General features: G+C 41.2%; 2 protein-coding genes across 3 annotated transcripts in view; both read right to left on the reverse strand.

Annotated features, from left to right (window-relative positions):
- CLINT1 (clathrin interactor 1) overlaps positions 1–27,584 on the reverse strand; it is an 89,333-nt gene that overhangs the window by 50,514 nt on the left and 11,235 nt on the right. The window lies entirely within an intron of this gene.
- On the reverse strand, positions 730–25,686 carry LOC123033954. The gene is made up of 3 exons (XM_044450924.1): positions 25,675–25,686; positions 19,632–19,641; positions 730–10,748 (listed from the first exon to the last, which is right to left on the reverse strand). Exon 3 carries the CDS (start codon positions 2,833–2,835, stop codon positions 1,816–1,818), a length of 1,020 nt encoding a protein of 339 aa, XP_044306859.1. The 5' UTR covers positions 2,836–10,748; positions 19,632–19,641; positions 25,675–25,686; the 3' UTR covers positions 730–1,815.

Here is a 27,584-nt window from a genome sequence, read left to right on the forward strand (position 1 = left end):
GAAGATTAATAGCTAACGGTTTTTGGCGGGAACTCCGCTCCCCCTCCCGCCTAGCATTATATAAGGAGCGGAGTGTCCGCCATTTTCCAGTCTTTGAAAGACCGACGTTTGCTCCCTTAATAATTTTTTTGTCATTATGACAAGAGAACCAAAAGTCATGTCGTTCCAGGGGATCATGAAAGCGTCCCCAGACGACCTCTGCCCTATCCCCGCTCTGGAACAATAGTTCATGCATACCCTGTTTTGTTGTGTGGCAAACAGGTCTATGTCTGGTTGACCCCAGCAGTGAAACAGTCTGTCGCAAACCCGACGGTCTAGTTCCCATTCGTGTGACTGCGACATATGTCTGCTCAAGAGATCTGCGTCTATATTGTCTGTGCCCGCAAGATGAACTGCTAGAAGGGTGATACCTCTCGGTATGCACCAGTCCCAAATCTGCATGGATAGGCGGGCTAGTTTCTGGGACCGGGTTCCCCCTTGTTTGTTCAAATAAAAGACCGTAGCCATGTTGTCCGAGGTCACCTGGACGACCTGGTGGAGAAGCACGTCCTTGAATGATTGCAGGGGTTTGAAAACAGCAAGAAGTTCAGGAAGTTGATGTGGTTCCTGGAATCCCGATGACTCCATACCCCTTGGGTACGTAGATCGGAGCAAATGGCTCCCCATCCCAGCAGAGACGCATCGGTACCGAGGGTCACTGTAGGGTACCGAGGTCGAAATGGGACACCGACATTTAAATTGGCTGGTTCTGCCCACCATAACAGGGACTGAAGAACGGAGACCGGAAGTCGAATCCGTTTGGTGGGTGTATCTGTCTGTGGTCGGAACATCCCGTTGAAGAACAGCTGGAGAGGGCGTAGCCTGAGTTTGGCATGTGGAACCACGGCGACGGATGCAGACATGTGTCCCAACAGGCTCTGGATAGATCGGGTAAGGACAGTTCTTTCTTGTCGGATCCGAGAGATGCACCGAGCAATAGCATGTTGTCTGTCTTGAGGAAGAAAAGCTCTTGCCAATGTCGAATCCAGCCGGGCTCCGATAAAGTTGATTGTCTGTGTAGGGAGAAGAGAAGACTTCTGTCAATTAATACAGAGTCTGAGGTCTTGTAATAGAGCACACGTAATCTCAACAGCAGATGAAAGTCCTGCTTTTATGTCGGACACCAACAATCAATCATCAAGGTACTGGTATATCCAAATTCCACGTAAATGAAGGTGTGTGCAGACAGGAGCCATACACTTCGTAAAAACCCTTGGTGCAGTGGCCAATCTAAACGGTAACACCTTGAATTCGTAGATTTCAGAGTCCACCGCAAAATGAAGGAAGCGCCTATAACTTGGATGTATTGAAATATGAAAATAGGCATCCTTCAAATCCAGTGAGGCGAACCAATCCCCTCTTCCCAGCAACGGAAGTATATTTTGGAGTGTGGTTATCCGAAACTTCTTTGGTGTTATGAATCTATTGAGAGCTCTCAAGTCCAATAGAGGTCTGAGACCCCCATCTCGTTTTGGGAACGTAAAATATCTGGAATAGAATCCGTGGAGTCCTTCCGATAATGATAAGTGATGAACAGCTCCTTTAGTAAGGAGTTGGTGAATCTCGTCCAGCAGTACTGACGAGGTCGGTGTAAAACGGATAGGATTCGGTGATGGAACAACGTCGAATTCAATTCCATAGCCATGCCGAATGATGGATAACACCCACCCCATCAGATGTGATGGACTCCCAAGTGGGGAGCCGACTTTTCAGCCGGTCCCCAAATGAGAGAGGGGAGGGTGAAGTTGGGAGGAGAAGAGAGGCTCGCTCGTCGCATCAGCGCTGTCGCCTGTCCGTGTCAAAGCGGCGGCGGCCCTGCTGGAAGAGCTGGGATGGTTGTTGTCTGCGGCATTGCTGGCGTTGATGTGGTTGTTGTTGCCGAGGCTGAAATTGTTGGTGGTATTGCGGGCATGACCATGACCACTTACGTAGAGGCAGGGATTGCAGTTCCATACGACAGGCTGTCATTCTGGATTCGTGGATTTTCTTCAGTTTGCTATCCGCCTTCGCGTTGAAGAGACCGGATCCGTCGAACGGCATCTCCTCAATTCTCCGCTTCATTTCATCCAGAAAATTGCAGTTACGCAACCAGGCGTGTCTGCGGAGGGAAATGGCACCGACAAGCAACCTCGAATCAGAATCAACGTGGTGCCTCGCTGTGGAGAGCTGTTGCACCGTCACCTGCATAGCTTCCTTAACAAAGGTTTTTGCAAGTTTGCCCTGATTTCCTGGGAAGGTGTCAATGATGGCGTCTAGGTGTTGCATAAGAAAATATTGATAGAGCACCAGGGTTGCCTCATAATTGGAAATTCGTAATCCAAGGCCCAAAGATGCGTATACCCAGCAGGCAAGGGAGTCAACTTTTCTTCCCTCTTTATTGCGAGGTGAGGTGTGTCCATGTGCTTCCCAGCCCTGGGAGGATTCCACAACAACCGAGTTCAGCTTGGGGTGATGAAGGAGGAACGGGATGTCTTCCTCCCGAACCTGATACATAGACTCATATTTACGTGAAGTCGGTTGTGGGTGAGCCTGGAGGTTCCATGGCTGAGTCATTGCTTGCCGTAAGGTTGTAATGAACGGCAAGGCAATAGATGTGGATCGTTTGCCCCTGACTACATCATAAAAACGGTCAGTACTCGGTCCCGGTTGTTGGTGGGCTTCGATATCGAGCGACCTCACTAGCCTGGTCATCAATTCATTGAACGAGATGTATGGTTCTTCAGGTGACCCCGGGCCCTGCGAAGTAACTGCTGCATCTAGCGAGGTCGAGTCAGCCTCAGACTCATCAGATTCCATCCAATAGGGGGGTGGTGCACTGGAGGAAGAATCTCCTGGTGACTCTGATCTGCCACTTTCTTTAGACGAAGCCCTCAGGGCATCTCTGGGCGTTGAATGGAAGCGATCCCGAGGAGCTGGCGGCGAAGATCATCCCCTGGAAACCGGGTAATAGGCCACAGATTGGTACTCTTCCCATCTTGAAGCGGAGGAGTATCTGGAATGGTACCAGTCATCGGATCTAGCATCTGAGGAACGGCTCCTGTGGCTTCTCGGGGGAGAGATGACGATCTCGGTATCCAGCGGGACCGGCGGCATTGGCATTGGTGACTGAGCTCTCGGTGGAGAATCTCTTATTTCCCCATCTGAGATGGAACCACGCCATGAATCCAGAGTAGGATCGGCTGCCGTTTGGCGCGGTGATCCTGGCGGGGTAACCGTTATAGCCACCTGGATGGTCGGGACCGAGGGAGGAGTCGGGATTGAGGAAGTTGCAGAACCCGAGTGGCGATGTTTTGCGTGCTCGGGATTCCTCGGCTTTTTAACCGGCTTGCCTACCTTATCTTTTTTGGCCTTCTTGTGCACAGGATGTTTGTCCGGATCGCTGTGCTTTCTCTTCTCCTTTTGTTTCCTTGGCAGGGAAATGGGCTGATCAGCCATGGTATGAGCACCTTCTTCAGAAGGGCATGAGGGCGGAGCAATGGAGGAAGAGGCTGGGCGTTGCGGCAGGTCGGCCGAAGTTGGACGGCCTTCAGGTGGAGCCACAGTAGTGGGAGGCTTAGCCACCACCCAGTCTGACTGGAGGAGAGCCTGGTCCCACAAAAGTTTGCGGAGGCGATTCTCCCAGTTCTTCCTTGCCTGTTTGGAGAAGGCCAAACAATGGCCACATTTATCGGTCCTGTGCCCTTCCCCCAGACAAAGGAGGCACAGGTCATGCGGGTCCGTGGCGGGCATTTTGGAGCCGCACTTCCTTTACTTGCAGAACGCCGCCCGTTGCCCCATCGTAGAAATAGAAGAAAAAGGAGATAGTAAAGCAGGAAAGTAATATTTTTGGGTTTTTTTGTTTTTTTAGGAACGAGAGAGAGAAAAAACGGTGAAAAGTTAAGAAGTAAGTGAAATACTAACAACAACAGGAACAAGGGAATACTAACTTGGTAAGGAAAAAAGAGAGTTTTTCAATGAGCGAGAAGTAAGTAATGATCTAAGCGAGAGTGAAGCAGCACGAGGCACAACGAATGGCGGTCACAAAGACTGGAAAATGGCGGACACTCCACTCCTTATATAATGCTAGGGGGGAGGGGGAGCGGAGTTCCCGCCAAAAACCGTTAGCTGTTAATCTTCCGGCCAAAGGCACTGCACAGGCGCAGAACCCATATATGTGATGCACAGAGGCCACGACGAAGAACAGAGCAGTATTTCTTGGCAGAGCCTCCGGCAGCAACAGGGAATCTTTCCGTAAAGAGGAACTCAGATCTCCCACAGCTCTCTGCTTTTATCCAGTTAGATCAAGCAGATGACTCATGGGGTGACATCTCCTGAGAGTACCCAGGTGAGAATCCTATACCCTTCAGGGCTACTACCTCCCTTGATTGGGTCTGAATGGCTCTGACTTTGGAAGTAATTGAGGGTTTTTTGCATTCCCATCACTATCAAGCCCAGTGGTTTTTCTTGAATTGCCACCTGGCTGCAACGGTTGGGCCTTCATGCCCAGTGTCATGAAGGAAGATTCCTCAGATGAAGAAAGCCAGGGAGAAACAGCACAGATGTGCTGAGTTAGAGCTGGCCATAAATTAATTTCAGGCAGAGCTGCTCTGTGTTGCAAACAACAAACTGCATTATCTTTGTTCCTGGATTTTGTGGATGCTAACCGGTATCTAGATTCCTGGCCTGTTTTATTGAACATCCTTTCGGACACCCCATTTGACTTTGAGCTTTGGACATGCACTAACCATATAGCCTTGACTCCTGGACTGAAACTGACCATTCTTGAGAAAGTAATGCAGAGACTGGGATTTTGTGTACTCAGGGCAGGACACCCAGGGTTAACACTTCCTTTCCTGAGAAGCCCTGAGTCGGTGCTCTGTTACAATATTTAGTTCGTGTTTTAAGGCAAGTGTACCTAATTTTACAATGCTGAACCAATACAGAAACTCAAACAGCTATCTTACTGCAAATTTTGCATTTTTCACTATACGTCTCCAATTTTACAAAATATATACAAAATATATGTGAAGAAGAGAAGAATGATCCTTTAGAAGGGTCCCATTAATCTCTTGCATTAAGGATGTGCAAGATAAGCAATTAATCTCTTGCATTAAGGATGTGCCTCCAGGGGGTGGGGAGTTTCTGGGAGTGGGAGATTCAAGAATTAGGTACTCAGCTGGGCTTGTGATGGGCATATAGACCACAGGATAAATTGCCTGCCTGGTCTGAAGGCTACATACTTCATGCACCATCTAGGTAGTCTTGCAGCTAGTGTACAAGTGGAGTGTTGTAGGGAAACCAATGTTGTGGGGAAATGTAGTCATATAGTCTGAAAGCCATATTTAGATTGCTAGGCAGAAGCTTGCGATCCAGACCATCAGGGTGGCCTTCTCTGAAATGCTACCTATTCCACATGCAGTGCCAGCTAGACAGACAGCTGAGGAGTCTCAAAGTGAGATGAGATGGTGGTATAGAAAAGTGGTTCAGATTTGTTTGGCACTTCAGAACATTTTGGGGCAAGCTGGGCCTGTACACAAGGGGTGGATTCCTCTTGAACCTGAAAACAGAACCAGTGTGCTGGTGCGTAACATAAAAAACTGGCAGCCAGCTTTTAAACTGAACCCTGGGGTAAAGCCAACAGGAGCTAAGAAGCATCTGGTTTGTGTAATATCACCCCTAGCAAATGAAAAGGAAGAAGTCTGATTGCGCAAATGTAGGAGGGGAAGAAGTAACCCACGAGCATATGGCAAGTCGTGACAACAAGCTGAAGACACCAAAGTGTTGTGCGCAGGTCTCTTCCCCCACTCCCTTGGTCTCTCCAGCACACTTAAGATGAAAGCTTAGAAGCACAGTTCTTTATTTGGGCTCCATGGGTTACAAAACAGCATAAATCCAAGTAGCACTCTTTTTGAAATGTGGGAGTAGCATCTGCCCATGTGAGGGCTGAATCCAAACTGGAGCAGCCATTCCTTCCTGCCCTTTCAGCAAGGTCTTGACTTCACTCTCAACGTGGCTCTGCTGCTTTAGGGCTAGACAGGAGGCACATCAGACACTCCTTAACTGGTCCTGCTTGCTTCCCCTGTTCTCCTTACAGGGTCAAGCAACTCCCTGCTCCCTCTTCTCTCTCCCAGTTCAGAAATGCCTTCCTCCTTTTCCAAGGTGGGGTCCCGGGGGCTGTCTGAGTACCTTCACTCTGTAGTCTTGAAAATCCAAAATCATTTGCCCACTTCTGCCCCTACAACTCCTCTTTCGAATCTGAAGAATCCATCTGGGGAGACTTGTAACTGAGAGAGCTGGGCTCCTGCTCTACACTTTGTACCAAAACATAGGTTGCACATGTCTGGAGAAGGACACTTTGTATATTTCTAAGTAAATGCTGGAAGCCTCTGAGTCAAAACAGGAAAGCTGGAGTGCCTGGCTTTAAGCAAGAAGTTCTATATAAAGGGCATTGCAGAAACCTGGTAGAATGGAGAGAAGCAATATAATACAATCATCTCTGGATATAAATTCTATAGGAAGGACAGGGAAAGATATATTTGGAAGAAGTGTTGTCCTTATGTCAAAAACGGCATAGAATCCAGCAGAGTTGATCAGCTAAAAGTGTGCAGACTCCTCAAAAGAAACATTGTGTATAACAATACCTGGTCTCAAAAGTATTTTAATCATACCAATATGTTTATCATTCTCCAAACCAGAATGGTTAGGGTGATCCTGAGATGGAGAATTAAATCAGAGAGGACTCAAAGGCAGTCCTGTAATAATGGGTGACTTCAACTCCCCACACATTGATTGAATAAATTCATGTTCCACTTCTGTTAGAGAGGTTAACATTTTTGATGCCCTGAATGAGTAGCTGGTCATGGAACCAACCAGAGGGGAGGCAACCCTGTATTTAATCCTAGGTGGGGTTGCCCAGGGTGCAGTATGAGATGTAAATGTTATGAACTAACAGAAAACAGTGACCACAAAGCTATTAGATTTAATGTATAGATGGAATATTGCTAAATAGATCCAATATATTTGTTTGACTTTAAAAGGGGAAACTTCTCTAAAATGATGGAACTTGTAAAAAAAAAGTAAAAAGGGGTGTCGAGAGTTTAATCCCTTCCAAATTACTCAAAACCATAACAACAGAAGCTCTGATAGCAGGTACAGCACAAGTGAGGAGAGGTAGCATGAAATCCGAGAGGTCACCAACACAGTTAACAAGGAAGCAATTAGAGAGAAGAAGCCTTCCTGAATTAAATTAAAATTTTGCGTAAATGAGGAAAATATTATGTTATAGGAGAAGTATGCAGATAGTAAGAGAATAAATATTCTGAGGAACATATCACAAACAACAAGTCCAACAATAGAGAAATCTTTTAAATCTCTCAGAAGAAAGAAACTAGCTAGAGAGGCAGTTGGACCTTTGTATGATAATGGAATTAAAACAGCACTAAAGGTGGTTAAGGAGATTGCAGAAAAACTGATAGTAAAGTTTTTATCTGACTTTACAGCAGAGGATACCAGATACCTGTTCCTGAGCTTAACTACTCAGGAAGGGAGTTTGAGGAATTAAGGCAGATAGTGACAAGGGATGAAATTCTCAAACTTACTAACTGAAAGTTAATAATTCACTAAGCCCAGATGGTATCCTAGAACCTTAGCTCAATACAAAATCACCAACTTTCCTACAAAAACATGTAACATTTCCTTAAGATCAGCCTCTGTACCTGAGGATGGGAGAATGGCCAATGTAAGACCAATTTTTAAAAGTGACACAGGAAGGATCAAAGAAGTTACAGGTTGGTTGGCTTCATATCTGTTCTAGATAAATTGATTAACAGTGTTATTAAATACAGAAACAGTGATTAATAGAGGGACAGGCCCTGCTAAAATTAATTAACAGGGCTTCCACAACCAATAAAGAATTTACCAACTTAAGAGAGTTTTTGAGAGTGTCAATAGGCATGCAGGCATGGACAATCAGGTAGACTTTGTTTACTTAGAATTTGACAAGTCCCTCATCTTAGCAAACTTAGCAGTCATGGAATGGAGGGGGGGGTGTTATGATCAGTAACTGCTTAAATGACAGAAAGTGAAAGCGGTAATAAATGGTAATTTCTCCCAATGGAGGAATGTCAAAAGTGCCCCACAGGGCTCTGTATTAGGACTGATGCTTTTCAACATATACATAAATGATCTGGAATTAGAAGTAAGCAGTGAGGAGGCAAAATTGGCTGATGATGCAAAACTATTAAGGGTGGTTAAAACCAAAAGGGATTGTGCGGTGCTCCAAAGGCATCTCTCCAAGCTGGGAGAATGGGCATTGAAATGGCAAATACAGTTCAATGCATGCAAGTGTAAAGTGATGCATGTTGGAAGGGAAAAAAATCCCACCTTCAAGATTAGGTGATGGAATCCGAAAAATGGCATTACTGAGTTGGAAAAAGTTCAGACCAAGGGGTTGGAGCAACTCTCCTATGAGGAATGGTTGTAACAGTTGCAACTCTTCAGCTTAGAAAAGGAGCAAGTAAGGGGAGATATAACAGAGGTGTCAAAATTAAGCATGTAGTGGAGAAAGGGGAGAGAAGATATAAAATCAGAACATGAGGTCATTCCATGAAGCTGATTGGTTGGAGATTCAGAAGAAATAAAAGGAAGTACTTCTTCACACAGCACACACTTAAACTAAGTATGAAATTCACTGCTATAGAAAGTAGTGATGACCACTAATTTGGACAGCTTTATAAGGGGACAGGGCAAATTCATGGAACAGAAGGCTATCTCTGGCTACGAGACTTGCTGGCTATATGCTACTTTCAGTCTCAGAGGTGGTATGCAAGGTCCCCCATTTGCTTGGAAGCTGGGGCAGCAGGAACTTTTGTACTCTCCCTGTTTTAGGGATCCTGTAGGCATCTTGCTTGCCACTATGAAAAATGAATGATGATACAGCATGGCTTCTCTTATCTTCCTGAAAGACACCAACTTGCCTATCCCTGGTCTATATTTATTTTTGGCAACATGATATACCTGCATGTTTTCTACATCTATCTTTATAGTACTTTTTAATAGGTTATAGATTTTCTTTCCTATGGGGCTAAGAAACTAGCTCCAATTTTAATGGCCTAACCTAGTGTTCAACTCACTTACATGCAAGTTACATGGCACAGCCATCCTCCCACCCAGCTCCATCTGTCAATAAAAGGTTATTATAAGGAGTTTTCCAGAAATATGTTTCATTTGCTATAAAAATAACTTATGTAATGCTTCTCCAGCTGAGCCTGAAGCGTCTTCACCAGAGCATTTAATCAGTAACATGAGAAACTTGGGCTCAGAAACTCCAGCACTGTTCATGAGCCACTAGAGGCTAGCAAACCATGTAAGAAACATTAACATTGACAAAGAAGGGAAGCTTTATCCTTCAGCTGCATTCTGTCTATAGTTAACTGACAGTCATGATATCACTTGTTCCAGAACCTAGGAATGACCAGCCCTCAAAATGTAAGGCATCTGCCTCTCCCAGGATGCTTACAAAGGTTTACATGATAACGAACACATGAACAAGCCCAGCAATTTTTAGGAAAAAATCTGAAAAACAGTGTATGAACTGCTCTCAACAAGCACAGTCATGTAACAGCAGACCAACTCTACCTACCAAGTTGATACTGTGCAGAATAATTAGCTGGAACTGTGACTCCTTTTCTGACAGGTAGCCAATTTCCACAAGGTTGGTGATCAGGAAGTGTATAGATGGATCACACCTGACATGAACCCTACCTCCATAGTAGTGAAAGATCGGTGGTACTAATAACCCACAGGCCCCTACCTCACACAACCCTGATCTTTTCCTGTCAGTATACAGCTGAATCTGGCACAGCACATAAAGAAGGGAAAAAAACAACATTCAGAGGCAACATCTTCCAAAGTAGAACATCCCAAGAAGCATCCCCTCTTATGAGTTAAAGCTAAGTTTAGCCCTCTATCAATCTATAACCAGTCCACTATGTAAATGATGTTGGCAATTACCAAAATTGCTCCCTCGTCCAGATGGTTGATGTCTCACCTGTCCTGGACGGGACTGCACTCCCCCTAAAGTGCAGGGTTCTGAGTTTGGGGGTGCTTCTGGATCCAGATCTGCTCCTGGAACACGAGGTGGGCTTTGTACCCAGAAGCACCTTCCATCGACTTCAGTTGATCTATCAACTTCATTCCTATCTGAACAGGCATAATCTGGCAACAGTAATCCATGCTCTGGTAATGTCTTGGCTTGACTACTGAAATGTGCTTTATATGGGACTGCCCTTGAAAGTGCTCCAGGAGTTGCAACTGGTACAAAATAAAGCAGTACCTCTGTTTAGAGGGACTGGCAGACAAGATCATCTATCACCAGTCCTGTACTATCTTCAAAGGTGCTTGTATTAACATATAAAAGCCCTAAACAGTTTGGGACCTGATTATCTGAAGGAATCCATCCATATGTACCTGCCTGTACCTTAAGACCATCTTTGGAGGTCCTTCTCCAGGAACTGCCTTTACAAGATGTGAAGAGGGCAGCTACCTGGGGAAGGGCCTTTCTTTGGGAATGGCACCTCGTTTATGGAATCTACTCCCCAGAGATGTACACTTGGCACTGATGTATACTTGTTCTGGCACCAGACAACCCCCTTTTGATTCAAGCAATATATTATTGCTAACATGTTATTAATATCCACAGCTAGGTCTTCATTTTATTTTCTGTTCTGGTTCTTGTTTTTATTTGTTTTAATTGGGATTTTGTATTTATTAATTTTGTTAATTACACTGTAATTTGTTTAGTTTTACTTATTGTTTAATCAGAATGTTTTATTGAGGGTTAATCTGTTTTAATATATTGTGCCTGCATGTTATTGTGTGTAAACTGTTCAGAGAGCCAGCATGAATGAATGAACAGTACAATTTTTTTTCATAAATAAATAAATTGCTATGATTGTGTGTTCAATTTGGTTCAATGGTGTCAACATACTTCAAAAGAGGGAGGCAGCTACTGATTTTCCAGCTGTTAAGACACATTTTTGTGGCAGGGACTGTGCAAGGAAAACTGACATGAACCAAGATCATATAATATCGCCATATTCTGCCCAGTTTACACTTCTTGTGAAAGTGCCTACATTAGGGTAGGCAACTTAGTGCCTTCCAGATGCTTTGAATGGCAATTCCCTTAATGCCAAGCACTGGTTACACTAGCTGGGCTTATAAGAGTTGTCATCCATGACATCTAGAAGACACCGGTTTGCTTACCCTTGCGCATACCAGGGAATGCATAGAATAATAAAAAGGATGCATATGTGCAAATTGCATTTGTCAAGCCTACAGATTTCAAAGTCTCATTCATTACTGTGAATGTGTTGCAAAGTTATCTTTCAGTATGGCTGCCACCAGACCAAAAAACCACTAGGCACTACAGTACAAAAATGCCACTCTTTAAAGAATCTGATTTTCATTTTCAGCTTTGTAAGTTTACTTTTTAAAAAATGCATGTGGCAGATGTGCAGGAGAAATCGAAGAGAAAGTAATAAGCCAAGAAAAACATCCTGATGTCTACAGATGACTTACAACTTGGAGGAGGAAGGAACTATAAAAGCTATTTCCTGTTCCTCACAACTTTTGTGGCTAAAAATGCAACAAGAAAACAAGATAACCCATTACACAGAACCCCCTTTTCTAGCCTTTCAGAACAGCTGAAGATTGAGAACACAGGTTTTCTTCTGGTCTCAGGCACACAGCACTGGAAACTCTGCATTCTTAATGAAGAGTTTTTCTTTAAAGCAAGGTTATGGAATCAGTCTTTGAGAGCTTCCACATTTGTCAGATTGGCTTACAGAAGTTTGAAAGATTAAGTACAAAGGTGAGGTCTTTTAGATAGTCCTTTAATTAAAGCTTTTTTTTTTTTTTGGCTAGAGATATTTAAAGGCCACAAAGGGCTAGCTTCCTGTATTGTAAGGGAGGAAGTTGCCTCCTGCTGGTGAAGTTTTAACAGTTATTTGGCTGAGGGGAAAAATCCCATCAGATTGATCTTTCCTGTCCATTGTAACTCATTTTCACCAATGAATAGAGAATGAAACAGATCAAGAAAGTGAACTTTGTCCTTTCAACAGTTTAGCTCTTTTGATTCTTTTCCTTTCAAGTCTGCAATCTTCCCATGCACTGTTTTTTGTCACTTTAACCTTAGTACAGCATGAATTATATTGCAGGGCAAATTCTTGTGGAGCATTCCATATCAGGTGAACAACTAACAAACTTTTTAAAGACAAGATGTGCTGTGACACCTCAGAGACTAACTGGTTCATTGCAGCAGCTGCAGCTTTTCATATACAATGCCCTACACTGAGCCTGTACTAACTTACAAGAAAATGGGGCACAGTATTTTAAAGCAGAGTGCACACTCCACATCACTGGCACAGCGACAGGGTCATGATTAAGTAGGCTGTAGTCCAGGCACTTCTAGCCTGCAATCAAGAAATAGGCATGAAATTAACCTAAATCTATGTACTACCAAATTCTGCAATTAGAGAAATCTAACCAATTTCACTATCATATCACTATGTAGAATTTCTGTATCATTTATTCTGCATTATTTGTTTGTGCAATTTCTCATTTTTATGCTGCTTATAGCAACATCAAGATGCTATAAAGAACACTGATGTTCTATCCTGGGCCAATGGGAATCTTACTTAGACTTTCTATTTTTATTTCAGCAAGCACTTTGCTTTTTAAAAAATTACCTTCATTAACTGCAATGAGTAGAAATGGTTTTTTCCCCAAATTAAAACTAATTTTCAGAAGGTTGAATTCTGCACTAGTGAATGCTGTGAATTTGAGTATCGTTCTGTAATTCTTTCATGCTTGTTCAGAGCTGCATCACATTCTACACTTTATTTATTTAAATATTTATTATGCATAAGGGAGCCTTCAAGTCAGTCAAAAGCTAAGAGATACTGTGCTTTGATTATGGCCAGATCATAATTCAGATTCTAACAAATCCAGTGTTCTGAGCACCTTCCTATTAAGTATGACAAACAGTAACTTTAGATATTCCAGATAACTGAAAAATAAAGATGGTACTAGGGATACTGGAAATAACTTTCCAGACACAGGATAAGGCCATCTGACCCTGACTTCTATTAACACACATGCTTTCGGAATTAACATGGCAATAAAACCATGGCATTTTTCTATCTTTCAAAGATTTTGTGATGCCCACACATTGGGGCAAATCCAGACTAATTTCCTATTCAGTACTAATGGTAACACAAGTTTCACTAAACCAGCAAAATGCAAATACTGATTGCAGTCATAGTGGGTTTTCCAGGGAAGCACAAGACCAAGAAAATGCTACCAACATTGTACTTAAAGAAGCTGATGGTAGTGCCTTCTATAGTTCATAGCCAGCCAGTACTACTACAGTTTATCACATCAACAAATGTGTGTTCAGTGTACATCAGGCCTGAATAAAAGCAATGCAAAACTCAGTGACTTGCTTCTAACAACTGAAAACCGGTTCAGATGTAATCATGCACTCCCACTATATGAACACGCCTACCCAAAGTTCAGGAACACGTGTTCCTCCTCCCTTCAGTTCCTTTTTCATGCTTCAGAAGACTGGACAGTTCTAAACAAACCATAGTTCATGATGTCCACATTCTGAGAGTTATAGCATAGTTAAATTATGGTTAGTGCAAACCAAACCTTAATTTGGTCTGTCTGAAAGCCTTAACATGTGCACTCCTGTTAAAGGGATGAGGATGTACTGCAACAGCAGATGCCACTTAGAGGAACTATAACAAAGCTGTATGCCTGGAACTTCAAGCTCCTAGTCACAATATTTTCAGGAATGTAAGAGATACCACCACTTATTACCTGGGAGTCCCTTACAAATATCTATCCAGCATGAATTTGCCAATAAAGATGAATACAAATATAATTTCATGTTCCAAATACTTGACCCTCATATAAAACTAAGCTGTTCAATGACCATTCTTAAATGATGAATATATTGGCTGCTTGATAGCTGTTAATGGGCTGTCTTGGTAGAGCTCCATTAGAGATTACACCAAGCTTCCTTAAGAAGATCAAGAGCATGTGATTATGTCACACTGCCTGACTACCAGTGGCACAGCTTGACAAAGAAGGTTTTTGAAAGCGCCAGTATTTGGCATATTGATGGTGTGTGAGAAGCATAAGCTGAATACTAAGACTATAGGAGACATTGCTTTACAGCATCAGCAACTTCAAGTATTGGAGGAAGGAGCCGAGTGCGTTCATGAAAGAAAATACTGACTATTGAAGCAGACAAAAACGCTGAGCATCATAAGGGCTTGACTCCAACTTCTTTCTTCCTTGGGCTGGTACATGAAATATTTGGGGCTGTTTAATGTTCTTTAGCATTTATAGCTCACTACACCATGCTAATTTTTCAATGTTTATGAAATCAGCTAAATGCTACAGTAATCCTTCTTACCTAAAGCAGTGCTACAGCCCTTCGTAAATAAGTGGTATGTAAATCCTGTACAGATTGAATTATTCTAGCACAGTATTAGCATAATTACAGTCACCAATGAATGGCTACCTCAAATACCATCATATCTCCCATTTCTTACGGTCCATCTCTCCCATAATTATGGTCACTTCCAATACCATCATATCTCCCATTTCTGAAAAGAACTGAAATATTGAGAAAAGGTCTGAAAGTCCCTATTCACAGGTAACACCAACTTTAGATAATAGTTTATATAAATTTATAGTGATGAATTTTTATGCCAACACTCCACATTAATATCCATGGAAGTTCTCCTGATTTCCCTATATCTCTTCAGACTATATATTATTGCTCCACTTATTTTCAAATTCTTTCCTTTGCAGTGACCAGGTTAAGACTTTTTATTTTCTTTCCAGGATCTGTCTACAAGCTTCATGCGATCAAATGTAGCCTCTCTTTTCTTCCTTTCTCTATATTCATTGTATTTATATCGCACTTCTTTCCTTTCATGGAACTCAAGGCAGTTTACATAATTCTCCTCCTCCCAATCATATCCTCACAACAAGGTAGGCTAGGTTGAGAGTCTGTGACTGGCCCAAAGTCACTCAATGAGCTGCATAGCTGAGCGAAGACTAGAACACAGATCTCCTGAGTTCCAGTCCTGCACTCTTAAACAATATACCACAATCCTTTGCATAAGTGATGAAACAAATCAGGACACAATAGCTTCCTACAACCTCCAAACTACGCTATGGCAACCTGCAGCTTCCTAGTTTGTTCTGCAATTCCCGTGAAGAAAAAAACATTGGCAGCATGGTCTGATTTCTTTGATTATTAATCCAGACTTTGATTGGCCAACCAGGCCAGTGATAAACTGCTCTCAAGTACTATTACAATCTCAAGTTCTGTTCATTAGGTGTTCCAATTTTGCTCTGTATGTTCTCTGACATCCTTCCCAACAACTATACTTTTGTTTTATTGCTTTTCTAGCCTAGGCATAAAGTATTAAGTCAACTGGTTACACATATTTTGTTATAATCCCTCAACAGTATCTTTTTCATGATCAACATTAGCATTTGTTCTAAAGGAGCTATCAGGTTTTTCTGGCACTGGTCACTTCAGGAATAGGTATGCAAGGAAATTGGCTTGCTTCTGAAATCCAATACCAAAGCTACAGATCTAGAGACAAGTTTAAGCCTACTTCTGAGCACATCTTTGCTCCTAGGGAAAAAAATAACTTTAAATTTTTAAAAAAGACTTCACTCAATGCTTATTTTATGTCAGCTAGAAAAGACTTGCAGATCTTATCACAAGGCACTGAAGAAAGTCTGATTCAGAGCAATCCTCCACAGAGTTATTTCCTAACAACTACATGTATAAAGGCTAAGAATTAAAGTGTACCCCTCTTCATCTGCTCATACTAACTGGGGGTGCTAGGGACCGCCCCAGGCTTCACACATACAGGGGATACATCAATGCTGATAATCAACACTGATTGAAACATCAATAACTGCCAAGTTTAATTCTGCAGAATCTTAAACTGAGCTTAATGGGAGGGGAGGATCACAAAAACAAATCCAACTACAGTTTGGCAATGTCCTTTTGGCATAAATTAACTAAAGACACACCTTAGAATCACACATTGTAGTTGGTGCTAAGTTCATTATCCCTTAAGACTTCATGCTGTAGAACCAGTGACTCTCACTATAGCAGCAAAACTAGAAACTGGCCCTTTTCACCCCTTCCTTTTTATCTTTGTTGGGCGCATTCAAATGGACAACTTAGATACATTGGCTGAGATCATTATAATCAATTTTGGCCTGAGTTGTGTTTGACTTTGGTCTTGCTTGGGTTCTTTCTGGCCAGTAGCACCTGCCTCTTCTTGAGAGTTTAGCTTCAAAATGGCTAAAGACAACCAAGTGAGGCCTGTTCATCAGTTTGAATTCATTCTGAATCTGGGACACAACAGAACAATAACTGAGCTGGGAGCTGTTGAGTGTTGATCCTTCTGAATATGCCTAAAAATGAGGCAGAGTTATCAGTGCATTTGTTCTGTCATATTCTTCAGACACTTTATTTTCCATGCTGTCACTGACAGGTGGAATAGTGCCTTCATAATATCTTTACAACCCTTTGAATGTGGGGCTGCCAAGAGAAAGGCACATCAGTAAATTATGATAACTGCATATCTGAATCTGTTGCCAACTAGAAAATAAAGGAGAAGAATGATAATCGCTACTTTTGCCATATTTAACCATTTCCTTTACCCTTACTGATGTTTCTATTAGTAAAGAAATCACGAAACAGTAGATTTCCATATACAAAATGACTGACATATGCTGCAACAGTATGTATTACAGTAATTTGCTTTTTCTTTCCATTTTAGAGACATAAAATCTTAAAATATCAAATATCATTTTTGAAAGTATCATATGCATATTTAAACTTTTTTATCCCTCATTTGAGGAGAAAAATGATATTGAGACAAAGTGGTGTAAAAAGGCAGGGGCCTCAAATAAACATTCAGCATTAGGGACTTACACTCTTAAAAAGGACTGGCTGTTCCATTAGTACAGCAGTGGATAGATGATCATTTCACCACTGATTTACTTTTCCTTTGTTCTGAAATGTTGCAGACATAGTGATGTAATCGTCACACTAGCAATGAAGCATCAGTTTCCCTTTTCACTTAATTTTCTCTTGAGAAAAATCTAGTTTTTTTGTCTGTATACATGAAAAAAGCTTGCTTCAAACTCTTAAGCACCGACCAGTTCAAATAAATATCATCTTACTTGCTGCCCTCTTTCTTGCTCACTGGGAATTACCACAAGAATTGAGATGGCAATGATAAAACCTTTTCTACGGAGCAAACTTTGCTGAATTCTCTTGTTGAATCCTGTAGCACTTCAGAATGTGTTATATTCTCCCCTCCCACTTCCAAAAACAACTTGCATGAAATGTACAGAAGCAGAGGAAATACAACATACATGGAAGCAGAGCTAAGAGAAGACAGGGTGGAACTTAAGGGAATAGGAAGGTGGCAAAGATGTTTTGAATACTACTTGCAAATGGCGATAGAATCAATACTTACTACCCAAAGGCAAAACTAACAATGCTTAACTCCTTACATTCTTTTTATTATTTATTTATTGCATTTGTTTGCTGTCCCATAGCCGAAGGCTCTCTGGGCAGCTCACATTGCAATATAAAATACAAACAAAAATAAAAACAATAGCGAACCAAAACCATTAACAAATAGGATTAAAATACAATATAAATACAACAAATACATAGAAAAGGAGGAAATAAACTAATAACAACCAATAAAACAAAAGCCAGCACCAAAACAAGTTCAATCTAAAAAGAAATATTAAATAAAATGTTTTAAATGACAAATAGCTGAAATTTCTACACTGCCAATAAGCTTGTTGAGTTTTCTCAAGCTAATTGCTTGAGATGCAAATGAAAAGCAACTAATGTCAAAAAGAAATATAGTGAAATGACTTGAAACACTTGCTTTAAATATACAAAGCAGAATCATAGTATGAACACTGACAGGGCTGAAGTTAAAACCGAGTTCCTTCAGGTTTTATGAAGTGCAACACATTATATGCACGCCAGAGTAAACACAGGGATTTGGATCCTTGTAAGTGGAGTTTCAGTTACAGAATAACTGCTGCTAGAAGGTGGTAGACACAAGTTTTTGTTGATCCCTCCTCCCCTGCAACCTCTTGGCCCTCTAAATTCTACTGTAGATAATTGAGGAACAGCATGAAGTAAGACTTGGGGCTGAAGGGGAAGGGAGGAAATCAGCAAACATCACCTCCCCCTCCACCCTGCTTCCTGCAGTTGGGGCCTCAACTGGGGTAGAGTCCCTTCCATGACCCAGGAGCCAAACTATTACGTCCTTGCTGCTAACCACCACCACCTCAACATGAAACTGCACTGCTGAAAACCCATTTCAGTTATTTTAAGGATGAACTGTCCAGGATGTTGGTGAATTCTGAATTAGCTCATTTTGGGCAATGATGAGCCAATCACAAAGTTAAGTAAAAGGAGTCTATTCAAGCTAACTGGAAAGGGAAGGAAGGACTGAGTTCTAGACCTTTTCCCAAGCCTCCGCTCCATTTCTCTGTCCCACTCCCCATCCTCACATTCATTAAGGACACTGATTCAGGCAAAACAGAGAGGGCCATGCCTGATTTTTAAGATCTGATCTTGGCCCCATTACTCCAAATATCATATAACAATTAAGAAAAGCTGCCACATGATACTATCCTGGATTCTAGTTTTGGATTCTGTTTAAAATACTGGGAACTGTTAATTTTCTCTTAATTCAACAAAGAGCCCTGTGGCACCTGGAAGACTAGCAAATAGAGGTCATTAGCTTGTGGATCCAGTTTTTTAGGGACAGTATTTAAGACAGCCTTTCCTTCCACAAGTAATATTTTGTTTATTAAACTGTATATTCTTTAAGTGGAAAAAACTACTGTTTGTTAGTGTGACTTTTTATTAGCCAGGAAAACCACCAATCAACAAACTGAAAATTATGAAGTGTTTAATAAAAAGCAATAGCTCTATATCACTGCCTGCTGGACATATTATTTATAGAAAAAGGTGATTTTAGATCATCTCCAGCATGCTGTGCTTTTAGACAGGAGATATGCCCACATCTGTTGCTGCAGCAACTAGGCCACTTCTGTTTTTTCAGTAAGTCATGAGTTTCATTTAAAGTCTTTTGATTATTTCAAGTAGCCACAAACCCAAATACTTAGCTTGCTAAACAGCTAGCTTCTGTCAACAGTTTTTTTTAAGAGCAAAGTGTCTTTACATAGCTGTTTCCTTCAAGAGGCAACACCCTGCTTATTTCCAGGACAATGTGAAGTCTCCCCTTCTTTGAACAGCAGTGTTGTGAAACTGGTTGCACTAGTTGATCAAATAACCAATCAACTCCTAGAAAGATAGCGCGGGATGGTTTCATTCGCAGGAACACAGAAGCTTTTTCCATACACTTTCAACAGATGATAATGCGACATTAAATGCAAAGCATTATAATGTCTACAGATTTTAAAAGTTTCCTGACCGGAAATCCTACATGTGCATTGTAGTGTACACAGACCAAGCTTCTGTGTTTACAGACTAGCCCATTCATTTTAGAAGGAAGGAAGTGTCATGTACACAGAGCTGCATGTTAGGATGTAACCATCTTCACAGAATTAAAAAGAGGAACACCTGCAGATGGAAAAACTCAGTTGCAAACAGTGAACATCTGCGAAGCATTCAATAGAGTGCCTTGCAGAAGCATCCCTTTCTAACTTTCCTGCTGCTGTGGTGTCAGAATCTGGAATTGAAATGTATTTAAGGGGCAATGCAACCACATGACTAACAAGGCCTCAGCAATTATAGGTGGCCAATAAATGTAAGTAAGTAAATAAACAAATAAATGATGTACATAGGAAAGTTCAAATTAATTCTATTCCAACACAAATTTACACAAACAGGAACTAACTGGCACTGGGTGATTGCCTAAGTATCCCCCCCCACCCCTTTGTTGTGACATAGCTAAATAAGCTCTGGGGCAGCCAATCGCCTCCAGAATAGCATAAGTGGCTGAATGGAGTCCGTCTGTGTAACTTGTTTCTGGTAGGCCACACAGTTTGAGACCATATCTAAACAAAGAACATCATGAAGATCAAGCAGCTAGCATAATTTGTGCAGATGCACCAATCACATCTAAGTTACATAAATAAATCTCAAAGTATAAAGTTCCCTAAGAACACTGTGAAATCCAATACAGGTAGTCCCCAGGTTACAAACATCTGGGTTATGAACAACCTGTACTTACAAAACCTGCGGACTGCCATAAACCCTATATGAATATCTTTAGCAAAAAAGTTGTGAATATCTCTAGGGAACTATGCAATGTATTTGGCAAGGAGTCATCAGTGGTTATGTAGTTCCCTAGAGATATGAATGGCTTTTCTCTAGAGCTTTTCTAGAGCTATTCACAGCTTTTCACCAGAGACAGTCACAGCTATCTCTAGGGAACTACACAATGTCTTTAGTGATGCGTCTATCAGTGGCTGCATAATTCCCTAGAGACATGGTATTCATGGCTTCTCATTCCAAAGTGTCCAGACCCTAAATTCCTGGAGAAACCCACTACCCTGTTCCAGCAGCACAATTAATCTCTTGCTCTCCAGCACCCTATTCCCCACCATCACCATCACCATCTAATGTTAGGCTTAATGTTAACTCAAGAATGTTCTAAACTATTTTAAGAACAGTTTTTCTTTTCTTTTTTTATACTGTACACCTATACACATGCACACATGCATACAGATTCTCTCTCTCTTCAGTATCTACACATTTTATTATTACTGTATTATTATTACCATTATTACAAAGCTGTATTGTGTTTAAGATGTTTCAGTGAATATGGAAGTGTTTTTTCAGTGTTTTAGATGCACAGAAAGGTCAACCATTTGGCTTACTCATGTGATCAAACTTGCATACAAATTTGACTTAAGGGCGTTCTCAGGAATGAAACTTGTTCTTAACCAGGGGACTACCTTGTACTACAAAATGAAAGAATACAGCTCAGCTGCAACTCAGCCTAGTAAAGGGTGTCCACCAAATCTGAGTGACTGCGTAAGAAGAGAATTAGTTAGGGAAGCAGACAAGAGGCCAATGGTAACTCTGAGGGAGCCTTTGTTGGGGGAAGGGGAACATATGAAAGCCATTTTGCATGTATTAGGCATAGCAAGTGTGTGGCGTAAAGGTTCTCTGGTCTGGTGAGAGCAAAACTGCACTTTTTGGCCTTCCTGCAAAATGTTGGGAGTGGCTCAAAACCAGCAATGCTTTTCCTTAGTAGGTACTGGGAAACTACTAGGCTGAAATAAAGCCAAATTCAGGGCAATTCTAGAAAAAAACCTATTCTAGTTTGTAAGGGACCTAGGATCGAGGTAGAGGCTCATCTTCCAGCAGGACAATAACCATAAATGCACAGTCAAGCTAACACTGGAGAGGTTTTTAAAAAAAAAAAAAAAAAAACACAACCTAATTCTTTTGAGATGGTCCAGTCAAATGCCAGATCTCAATTTGACTGTGAATATATGGTAAGACTAGAAAGGTGCTGTTTTGTATCTTGTGTACATCAAGTGTAAACAGTGCATATTAAATCAATTTCAATTTTAGGTTGCAGCACACCAAATGCAGAAAAGTCAAATGAGCATGATTACATCTGCAAGGCACCATAATTACCTAATCACATTTTCTTGATGTAAACTGATAAATTTGAAGGGAAGAGCCTGTATACTCTGTGTATCTACAACAGCATATCCAGACAAGAAAACTTAAACTGATGCAGCAGCCTAAATGGTGCTATTCCCATTCAGTTAGCCACCAAAGACAATTCCTCTTTAGCCTCAGCAAGCAGGGAAGAGACTACACACAACTCTAAATTTAAAGACAATTTTTTCCAGTGCAAAAGAAAAAGCTGTGCTACAGAAATACCTAGAGATGTTCTCCCTCAATACTAAAAGAACAGAATCATGCAAAGACATGCGGCAGAGATGTGCATGTTCATATATTGCAATAAGAAAGAGAAGATGACGAAAACATGTTATTTACACCTTGCAATCAAAAGAACCTAACCATACCCATCTCCCTTCACCACACTGCATAGAGATAACTGTAATAATAGCTTCTTGCAAAGAAATACCTACTAATGGCACAGCAAAAGTTTTTATTAACAAAGTCTCTCTGATAACTACAAATATTTGCATCTTGGTATAAACATACTGAGAATAGAAATCTGAACTGAAGTCCTAAAAGCTATTTGTTATTTACCATATTTGTTTACAACGCCATATGTAACGGCTTGGGTCCTGGGTATCTAAAGGAACGCTTGTGCCCATATATGCCCTCCTGCCCCTTGAGATCAGCAACAGATGCCTTCTCTGGGAACCCTCTGTGAATGATATTAGGAGGATGAGTACCCAGAGGAGGGCCTTCTCTGCGGTGGCGCCCCACCTATGGAATGCGCTCCCCAGAGAGGTCTGCCTGGCGCCATCGTTATTTGTTTTTCGGCACCAGGCTAAGACCTTTTTATTTAAAACTTATTTTAAGTGTTAATTTATTGGTTATTTGTAGGATTTTAAATCTTTTAAGCCGAGATGCACTGGGTTTTAATATTTTTATTGTATAATTTTGTTCTTGTTGTGAGCCACCCCGAGGCTTTGTTGCGATGGGTGCAGCATAAAAATGTTTTAAATAAATAAACAAATATGTAAACAAATTCCAGATAGGTAGACAATACAATGCTATAAGAGATAAAAGAATTAAAACAATGCATTAAAAACTATAGGGGAAAGTAAGAAAGACAAGCTGTTCCATAAAAGAACATGCATGCCTAGGACTACACCTTAACTGTGCAATTCTATAGCCCTACTAAGAACTTCAATCCACTTGCAAATAACATCACACAAGAGGGAGAGCCCAAACCTGTATGACAGGGTCACCGACTGTTTTGAGCCTGTGAACCCACTTAGTAATTTAAAGATCTGCTGCAGGCCCCACCACCTTATGCCTAATCAGTGGAAAATACTTTGGAGCCTACCTGCTGCATCTATAGATCTTAGACTGCAAATGATCAGCAAGAACTTTTGTTTCATGTCTACTGAACCCTTTAACAAGGGATTGTCTAAGTTGGCCAATTACTGGTGGTGCAATACAGATAATGGTGCATTTAAACATATATTCTGGCAATGGCAATTCTTTTGGGGAGGAGGTTATCATATGGAAAAATTTGTATTTATTGTATTTATTTATCACATTTGTATGCCACCCCATAGCCAAAGGCTCTCTGTACTGGAACATCTTTTAATATTCATGGATATAAACACTTCTAAATCATGTACTTGCTTCATGGAAATTAACAAATGGTCAGCACAAATGACTGTGCCCTTCTCACAACTAAAAGATTGATATATTACAACAATGCACTCACCTTCAATACACAACGTACCGAGGACTTTATGGCACTTTATGTGTTTGAAGAGAGAACATATAGATGCCACCTTCAAATGCTTAATTATTTGGACATTTGGTCCATTTTTGTTGAAGTCTATGCACAATTGCTAAAAAGTTGTATGCATTGCATATGTAATCATTGTTATGTGTGATCTGTTTCATGTAGATTTAAGGAAAAAAACAGGAACAAAAGTTTTGCAGGTGGTACTTTGGGGAACCCTTCACGTTTATTGCCAGAGGTACCATTGTTGAGAAGCACTGCTCTGTGGCATCCTCATCACCTGTCCCCACCGCTCTCCACGTATTGGAGGGGTTACGTTTGCAGCATGGACCTCCTCTACTTTTGTGGGCTGTCTCCACAATTCAGAACCTTAATTTTCAGTTTTGAGATTGTGCAAGATGCATTCTCAAGTAGAAAAGGATACGCATGACAGACTCTCACCCACAGCACACAAGAGGCCTCCATTGACAGGCAGTGAGGACATGACTGAGCAGACAGGGCCAACAACCTTGTCCCTTCATGTATCACTAATTACATGGGGGTGAAATTCTGGATAAGGCTTTTATTTTCCCTACTCAGTGTCACCTACCATGGAATGCCAATACAGAGGGCCAATTTACTAAGTGGCAAATGTGCTGTATGTTAGGAAAAAAAACTCCACTTTTTCAAAACCCTTTTCATGCACCGGAGAATGGAAGTTTGGCTAGAGCCTACACTTGTCAGAACATCCCTTACAACAGTATGCTTCATTCCGAGAGTTTTATACCGCAGAATTGTTCAGATTTTATCTTCTAAATTAAATATATTCCTATAAAGGGTAACTGGAAGGCCCCACCAGCCCAGGGCAACAAGTTGCAAAACCACATGCCTGCCTGGGGGAAGTAAGAAGTCAAATGAAGCAGGGCAGTGCTTACACCTGTTTCTTTCGAGAGCTCCTGTGAGTGCTGGATGAGTGGCGTGGTGCAGCACACCCATTCCACTTGTTACGTCCAATCTCTGACAGGAGATAACAAGGGGATTCCTCCCCCATATTCCTCATCAAGTCCCTGATAGTCACCAGGGCTGGCAGGAGAACTTGGGGAAAGACCCCTAGTGGGTACTCATGTCTCTATGGGCCAGATTGGGAACCTCCACAACCTGAATCAGGCTCACGGGCCAGAGGTTCCTAACCTTGCCACAGCAGCAGTGAAGAACAATTGAAACCAACCATTTTGTAAGCTTGTTTTATTTACTGGTTGCCCCACAAGTCAACTGTCACAATTGTTTTATTCCACCTTCTTCCCAACATTCAAAGACAACACCCATTCTAAAAATTAATCCATGGGAATATGAAACTGCATCTGAGGAAAAAAAAAGGCAATGGACATGTAAGGAAGAAAAGAAATCATATGGGAAAGAAGTGAAATTCTATACTGTTGAAGTCAATGTTTCTTACTATATTCAGAAGCAAAAGCAAAATGAATTAAACCCTTTAGTTTTGCCCATCTCTAATCAAAACGTGAGCTATACTGGGCTGAAAGGAATTCAGCAAAGCATATGACTTATTCCATGCATCAGAGAAGTGAAATGGATATCATTACTGAAATTCAGGATTTAAACATGTACATTCTGCCTTCATACTTCATGCCAGCAAGTTTGATCCACTTACATATTGTGGAAATGTGAACCTTTATGCAAATAAACAACTTAGGTTGCAATCCTATGCAAGCTTTAAGAGCAAGCACCATTGAATACTATGATATATGTATAGCATTACACTGTTATCTGCCTAGAAGCAGCTTTATTTTGATTACTGAAAGCTGTTGGACAGTATTCTATTCAGATCAAAGGAAGATTGAACTAGCTGGACTTAATTTTTTGGGAGGTGGAGAGAACAGAAGCGATAAGGTTATGTTCGTTTTATGTATATTCAGGAACGGTGAAACTCTGCTCAAGAAAAAACCACAAATCAACACACCAATTCTTTATAAGTCTTCAAGATGGGTTACTATGTTAGCTGTAGCAGTAAAGTCCTCTTCACATTTTCTTCTGTGTACATGGCTTCTGCATGTAAAACTGGTAATAATCCTGAACAGGCAGGGTTCCTGAATATGTAAGAGAGCTTTCCAGACCTATAAGTGACTATACATAGTGCAGGAAACTGAACTTAACTCCACTATGCCACCCCACACCACATGTTCAGTGTATGTACAATTAATGTATATCATAAGAGGGATTATGTTAACCTATGAACTGCAGTGATGGAGTAGACCAAGTAGTCCACCTAGTAGTCTTAACAGTTTCGCTCCAGAAACCACGCAGGCACCTTTGGAACGTCCCCAATGAGTTAGGAAGATTAAGAGATATCTTGCCAGATCAGAACAGAGTCCATTTAGCTTAGCACTCTGTCACTAACAACAGTCAGCCAGATGCCTCTAGCACTTTCTCAGAAACCAAGTATGAGAGTGGACACCTTCTACTCTTTCTTTCCAGAATCTGGCACTTTGAGGTGAACGCGGAGCCTTCATCTAGCTGTCATGAGTAATAGCAGTTAATTGCTTTATGTGCCATGCCTAATCCCTTTTAAAGCATTACATGCTTTTGGCGATCATTACATTTTTCAGGGAAATGAATTCTACAAGTTAATATGAAAGAAGTATTTCTAGTTGAGAGTCTTGAATACACTGCCAGTCTGTTTCATCGGGGGACCCCCAAGTTCTAGTTTTAAGAGGGTGTGTTTGCCAATTATGCTTGTCAATTATTCAGTCTCTGAACAGTGTTCAAGATTTCATATGCCCCTATCATGTTCAGTTGGTTTTGCTGACCAACTAAAATGTGTGCTTACTGCTTAACCATGCATTTTATCTGTGGTATCAAACTGACTTCCTGAGACATTCCAAGAAAAGGCTCATCAGTATGATCTCTCTAGCCCCAGCTCCATGCTGGGTTGGAGCACAGGGCATATCCTTTTAGCATCATGCCTTGCTACTTTCCAAGTGTCTCCAAGGTTCAATGCAAGATTTGGAGACTCCAGTTTTGAACTGTATGCAGCCCATTTCCATCAGAGACTATTATTATAAGAACATAATATATTAAGCAGTGGTGATTGTTTTTTTTTTTTCCTTTTCTCTCCCCATTCATATTTCCTTTTGTGTAATGTGTTTTACTCTGCAAACCTGACACCAGGGCTGTCTGTTCTATTCATCTGGGTGCACTCACGGTGAAGAATGTAGATGAAATACCTTAAATAAAATAGGGTGAGGATGTCACAGAATGCAAAACACAGACCAGCAGTGAGCTCCTGAGTGCATTTGCGGATCCTAGACAATGTTAGCAGTCATTACTGTATCTGGCAGAAGTTTGATGATACAATTAAGAGCAGAATATGCAGTCAAAATTCTAGCACAACCATTTTCCTAGGGAGTATTACTGTACGTTCTTCCTTACCAAGCCACTATTTCCACTTGCACTGGACTTGAAGGAATGTTTCACTTTTAACTACTCCCTTCCATTCGTTCACCAATGTGTTCATTAGTCATATGAAGAAGTACATTGACTAGTCAATTTCTCCCTTGGCTACAATGTGAAACATATTTGTGTTACAAGATGGAGCATAGGAACATAGCCATGTGGCTGCAACATTCTCTAGGGTGCTGTGGGCTTTTAGACTACTTACAGCTATTGTTGTTTGTTAGTCCCAATGTACAGAGCACTCATGAAGTAACATGAAGAAAAGTAAGAATTTGCCAGTACTCCTTGCTAAGCCAAAAAGGGATTATTTAAATGGCTATTAACGTAGAATCTAAACTTGCAGTATCCCACAAAACAAAAACGAAAGCAGTTCCATATGAAAATAAAGTCAGACTGGGTATTCAATAGGGACATGCTTTGGCACTTTACTAGTGTAGAATTCTTGAGACTCAAAAATGACTGGATTGAAACAGTTTCAGTGATGCTGCATGTTAAATGCACATCACTAAACCCCTACTAGTTAAATGATTACTTCTAGCAGATGGCCTCTAATGTCACCTCACACCATCACCACCAGCACTG

The sequence above is a fragment of the Varanus komodoensis genome, unplaced genomic scaffold, assembly GCF_004798865.1.
Source record: "Varanus komodoensis strain SLA01 unplaced genomic scaffold, ASM479886v1 scaffold6_1, whole genome shotgun sequence".
NCBI classification, from domain to species: Eukaryota; Metazoa; Chordata; class Lepidosauria; order Squamata; family Varanidae; genus Varanus; species Varanus komodoensis.

What these genes read in the sequence shown, in the direction of transcription:
- LOC123033954 (XM_044450924.1), bottom strand. Translation starts at nt 2,835, where the DNA reads ATGGAATCTGATGAGTCTGAGGCTGACTCGACCTCGCTAGATGCAGCA.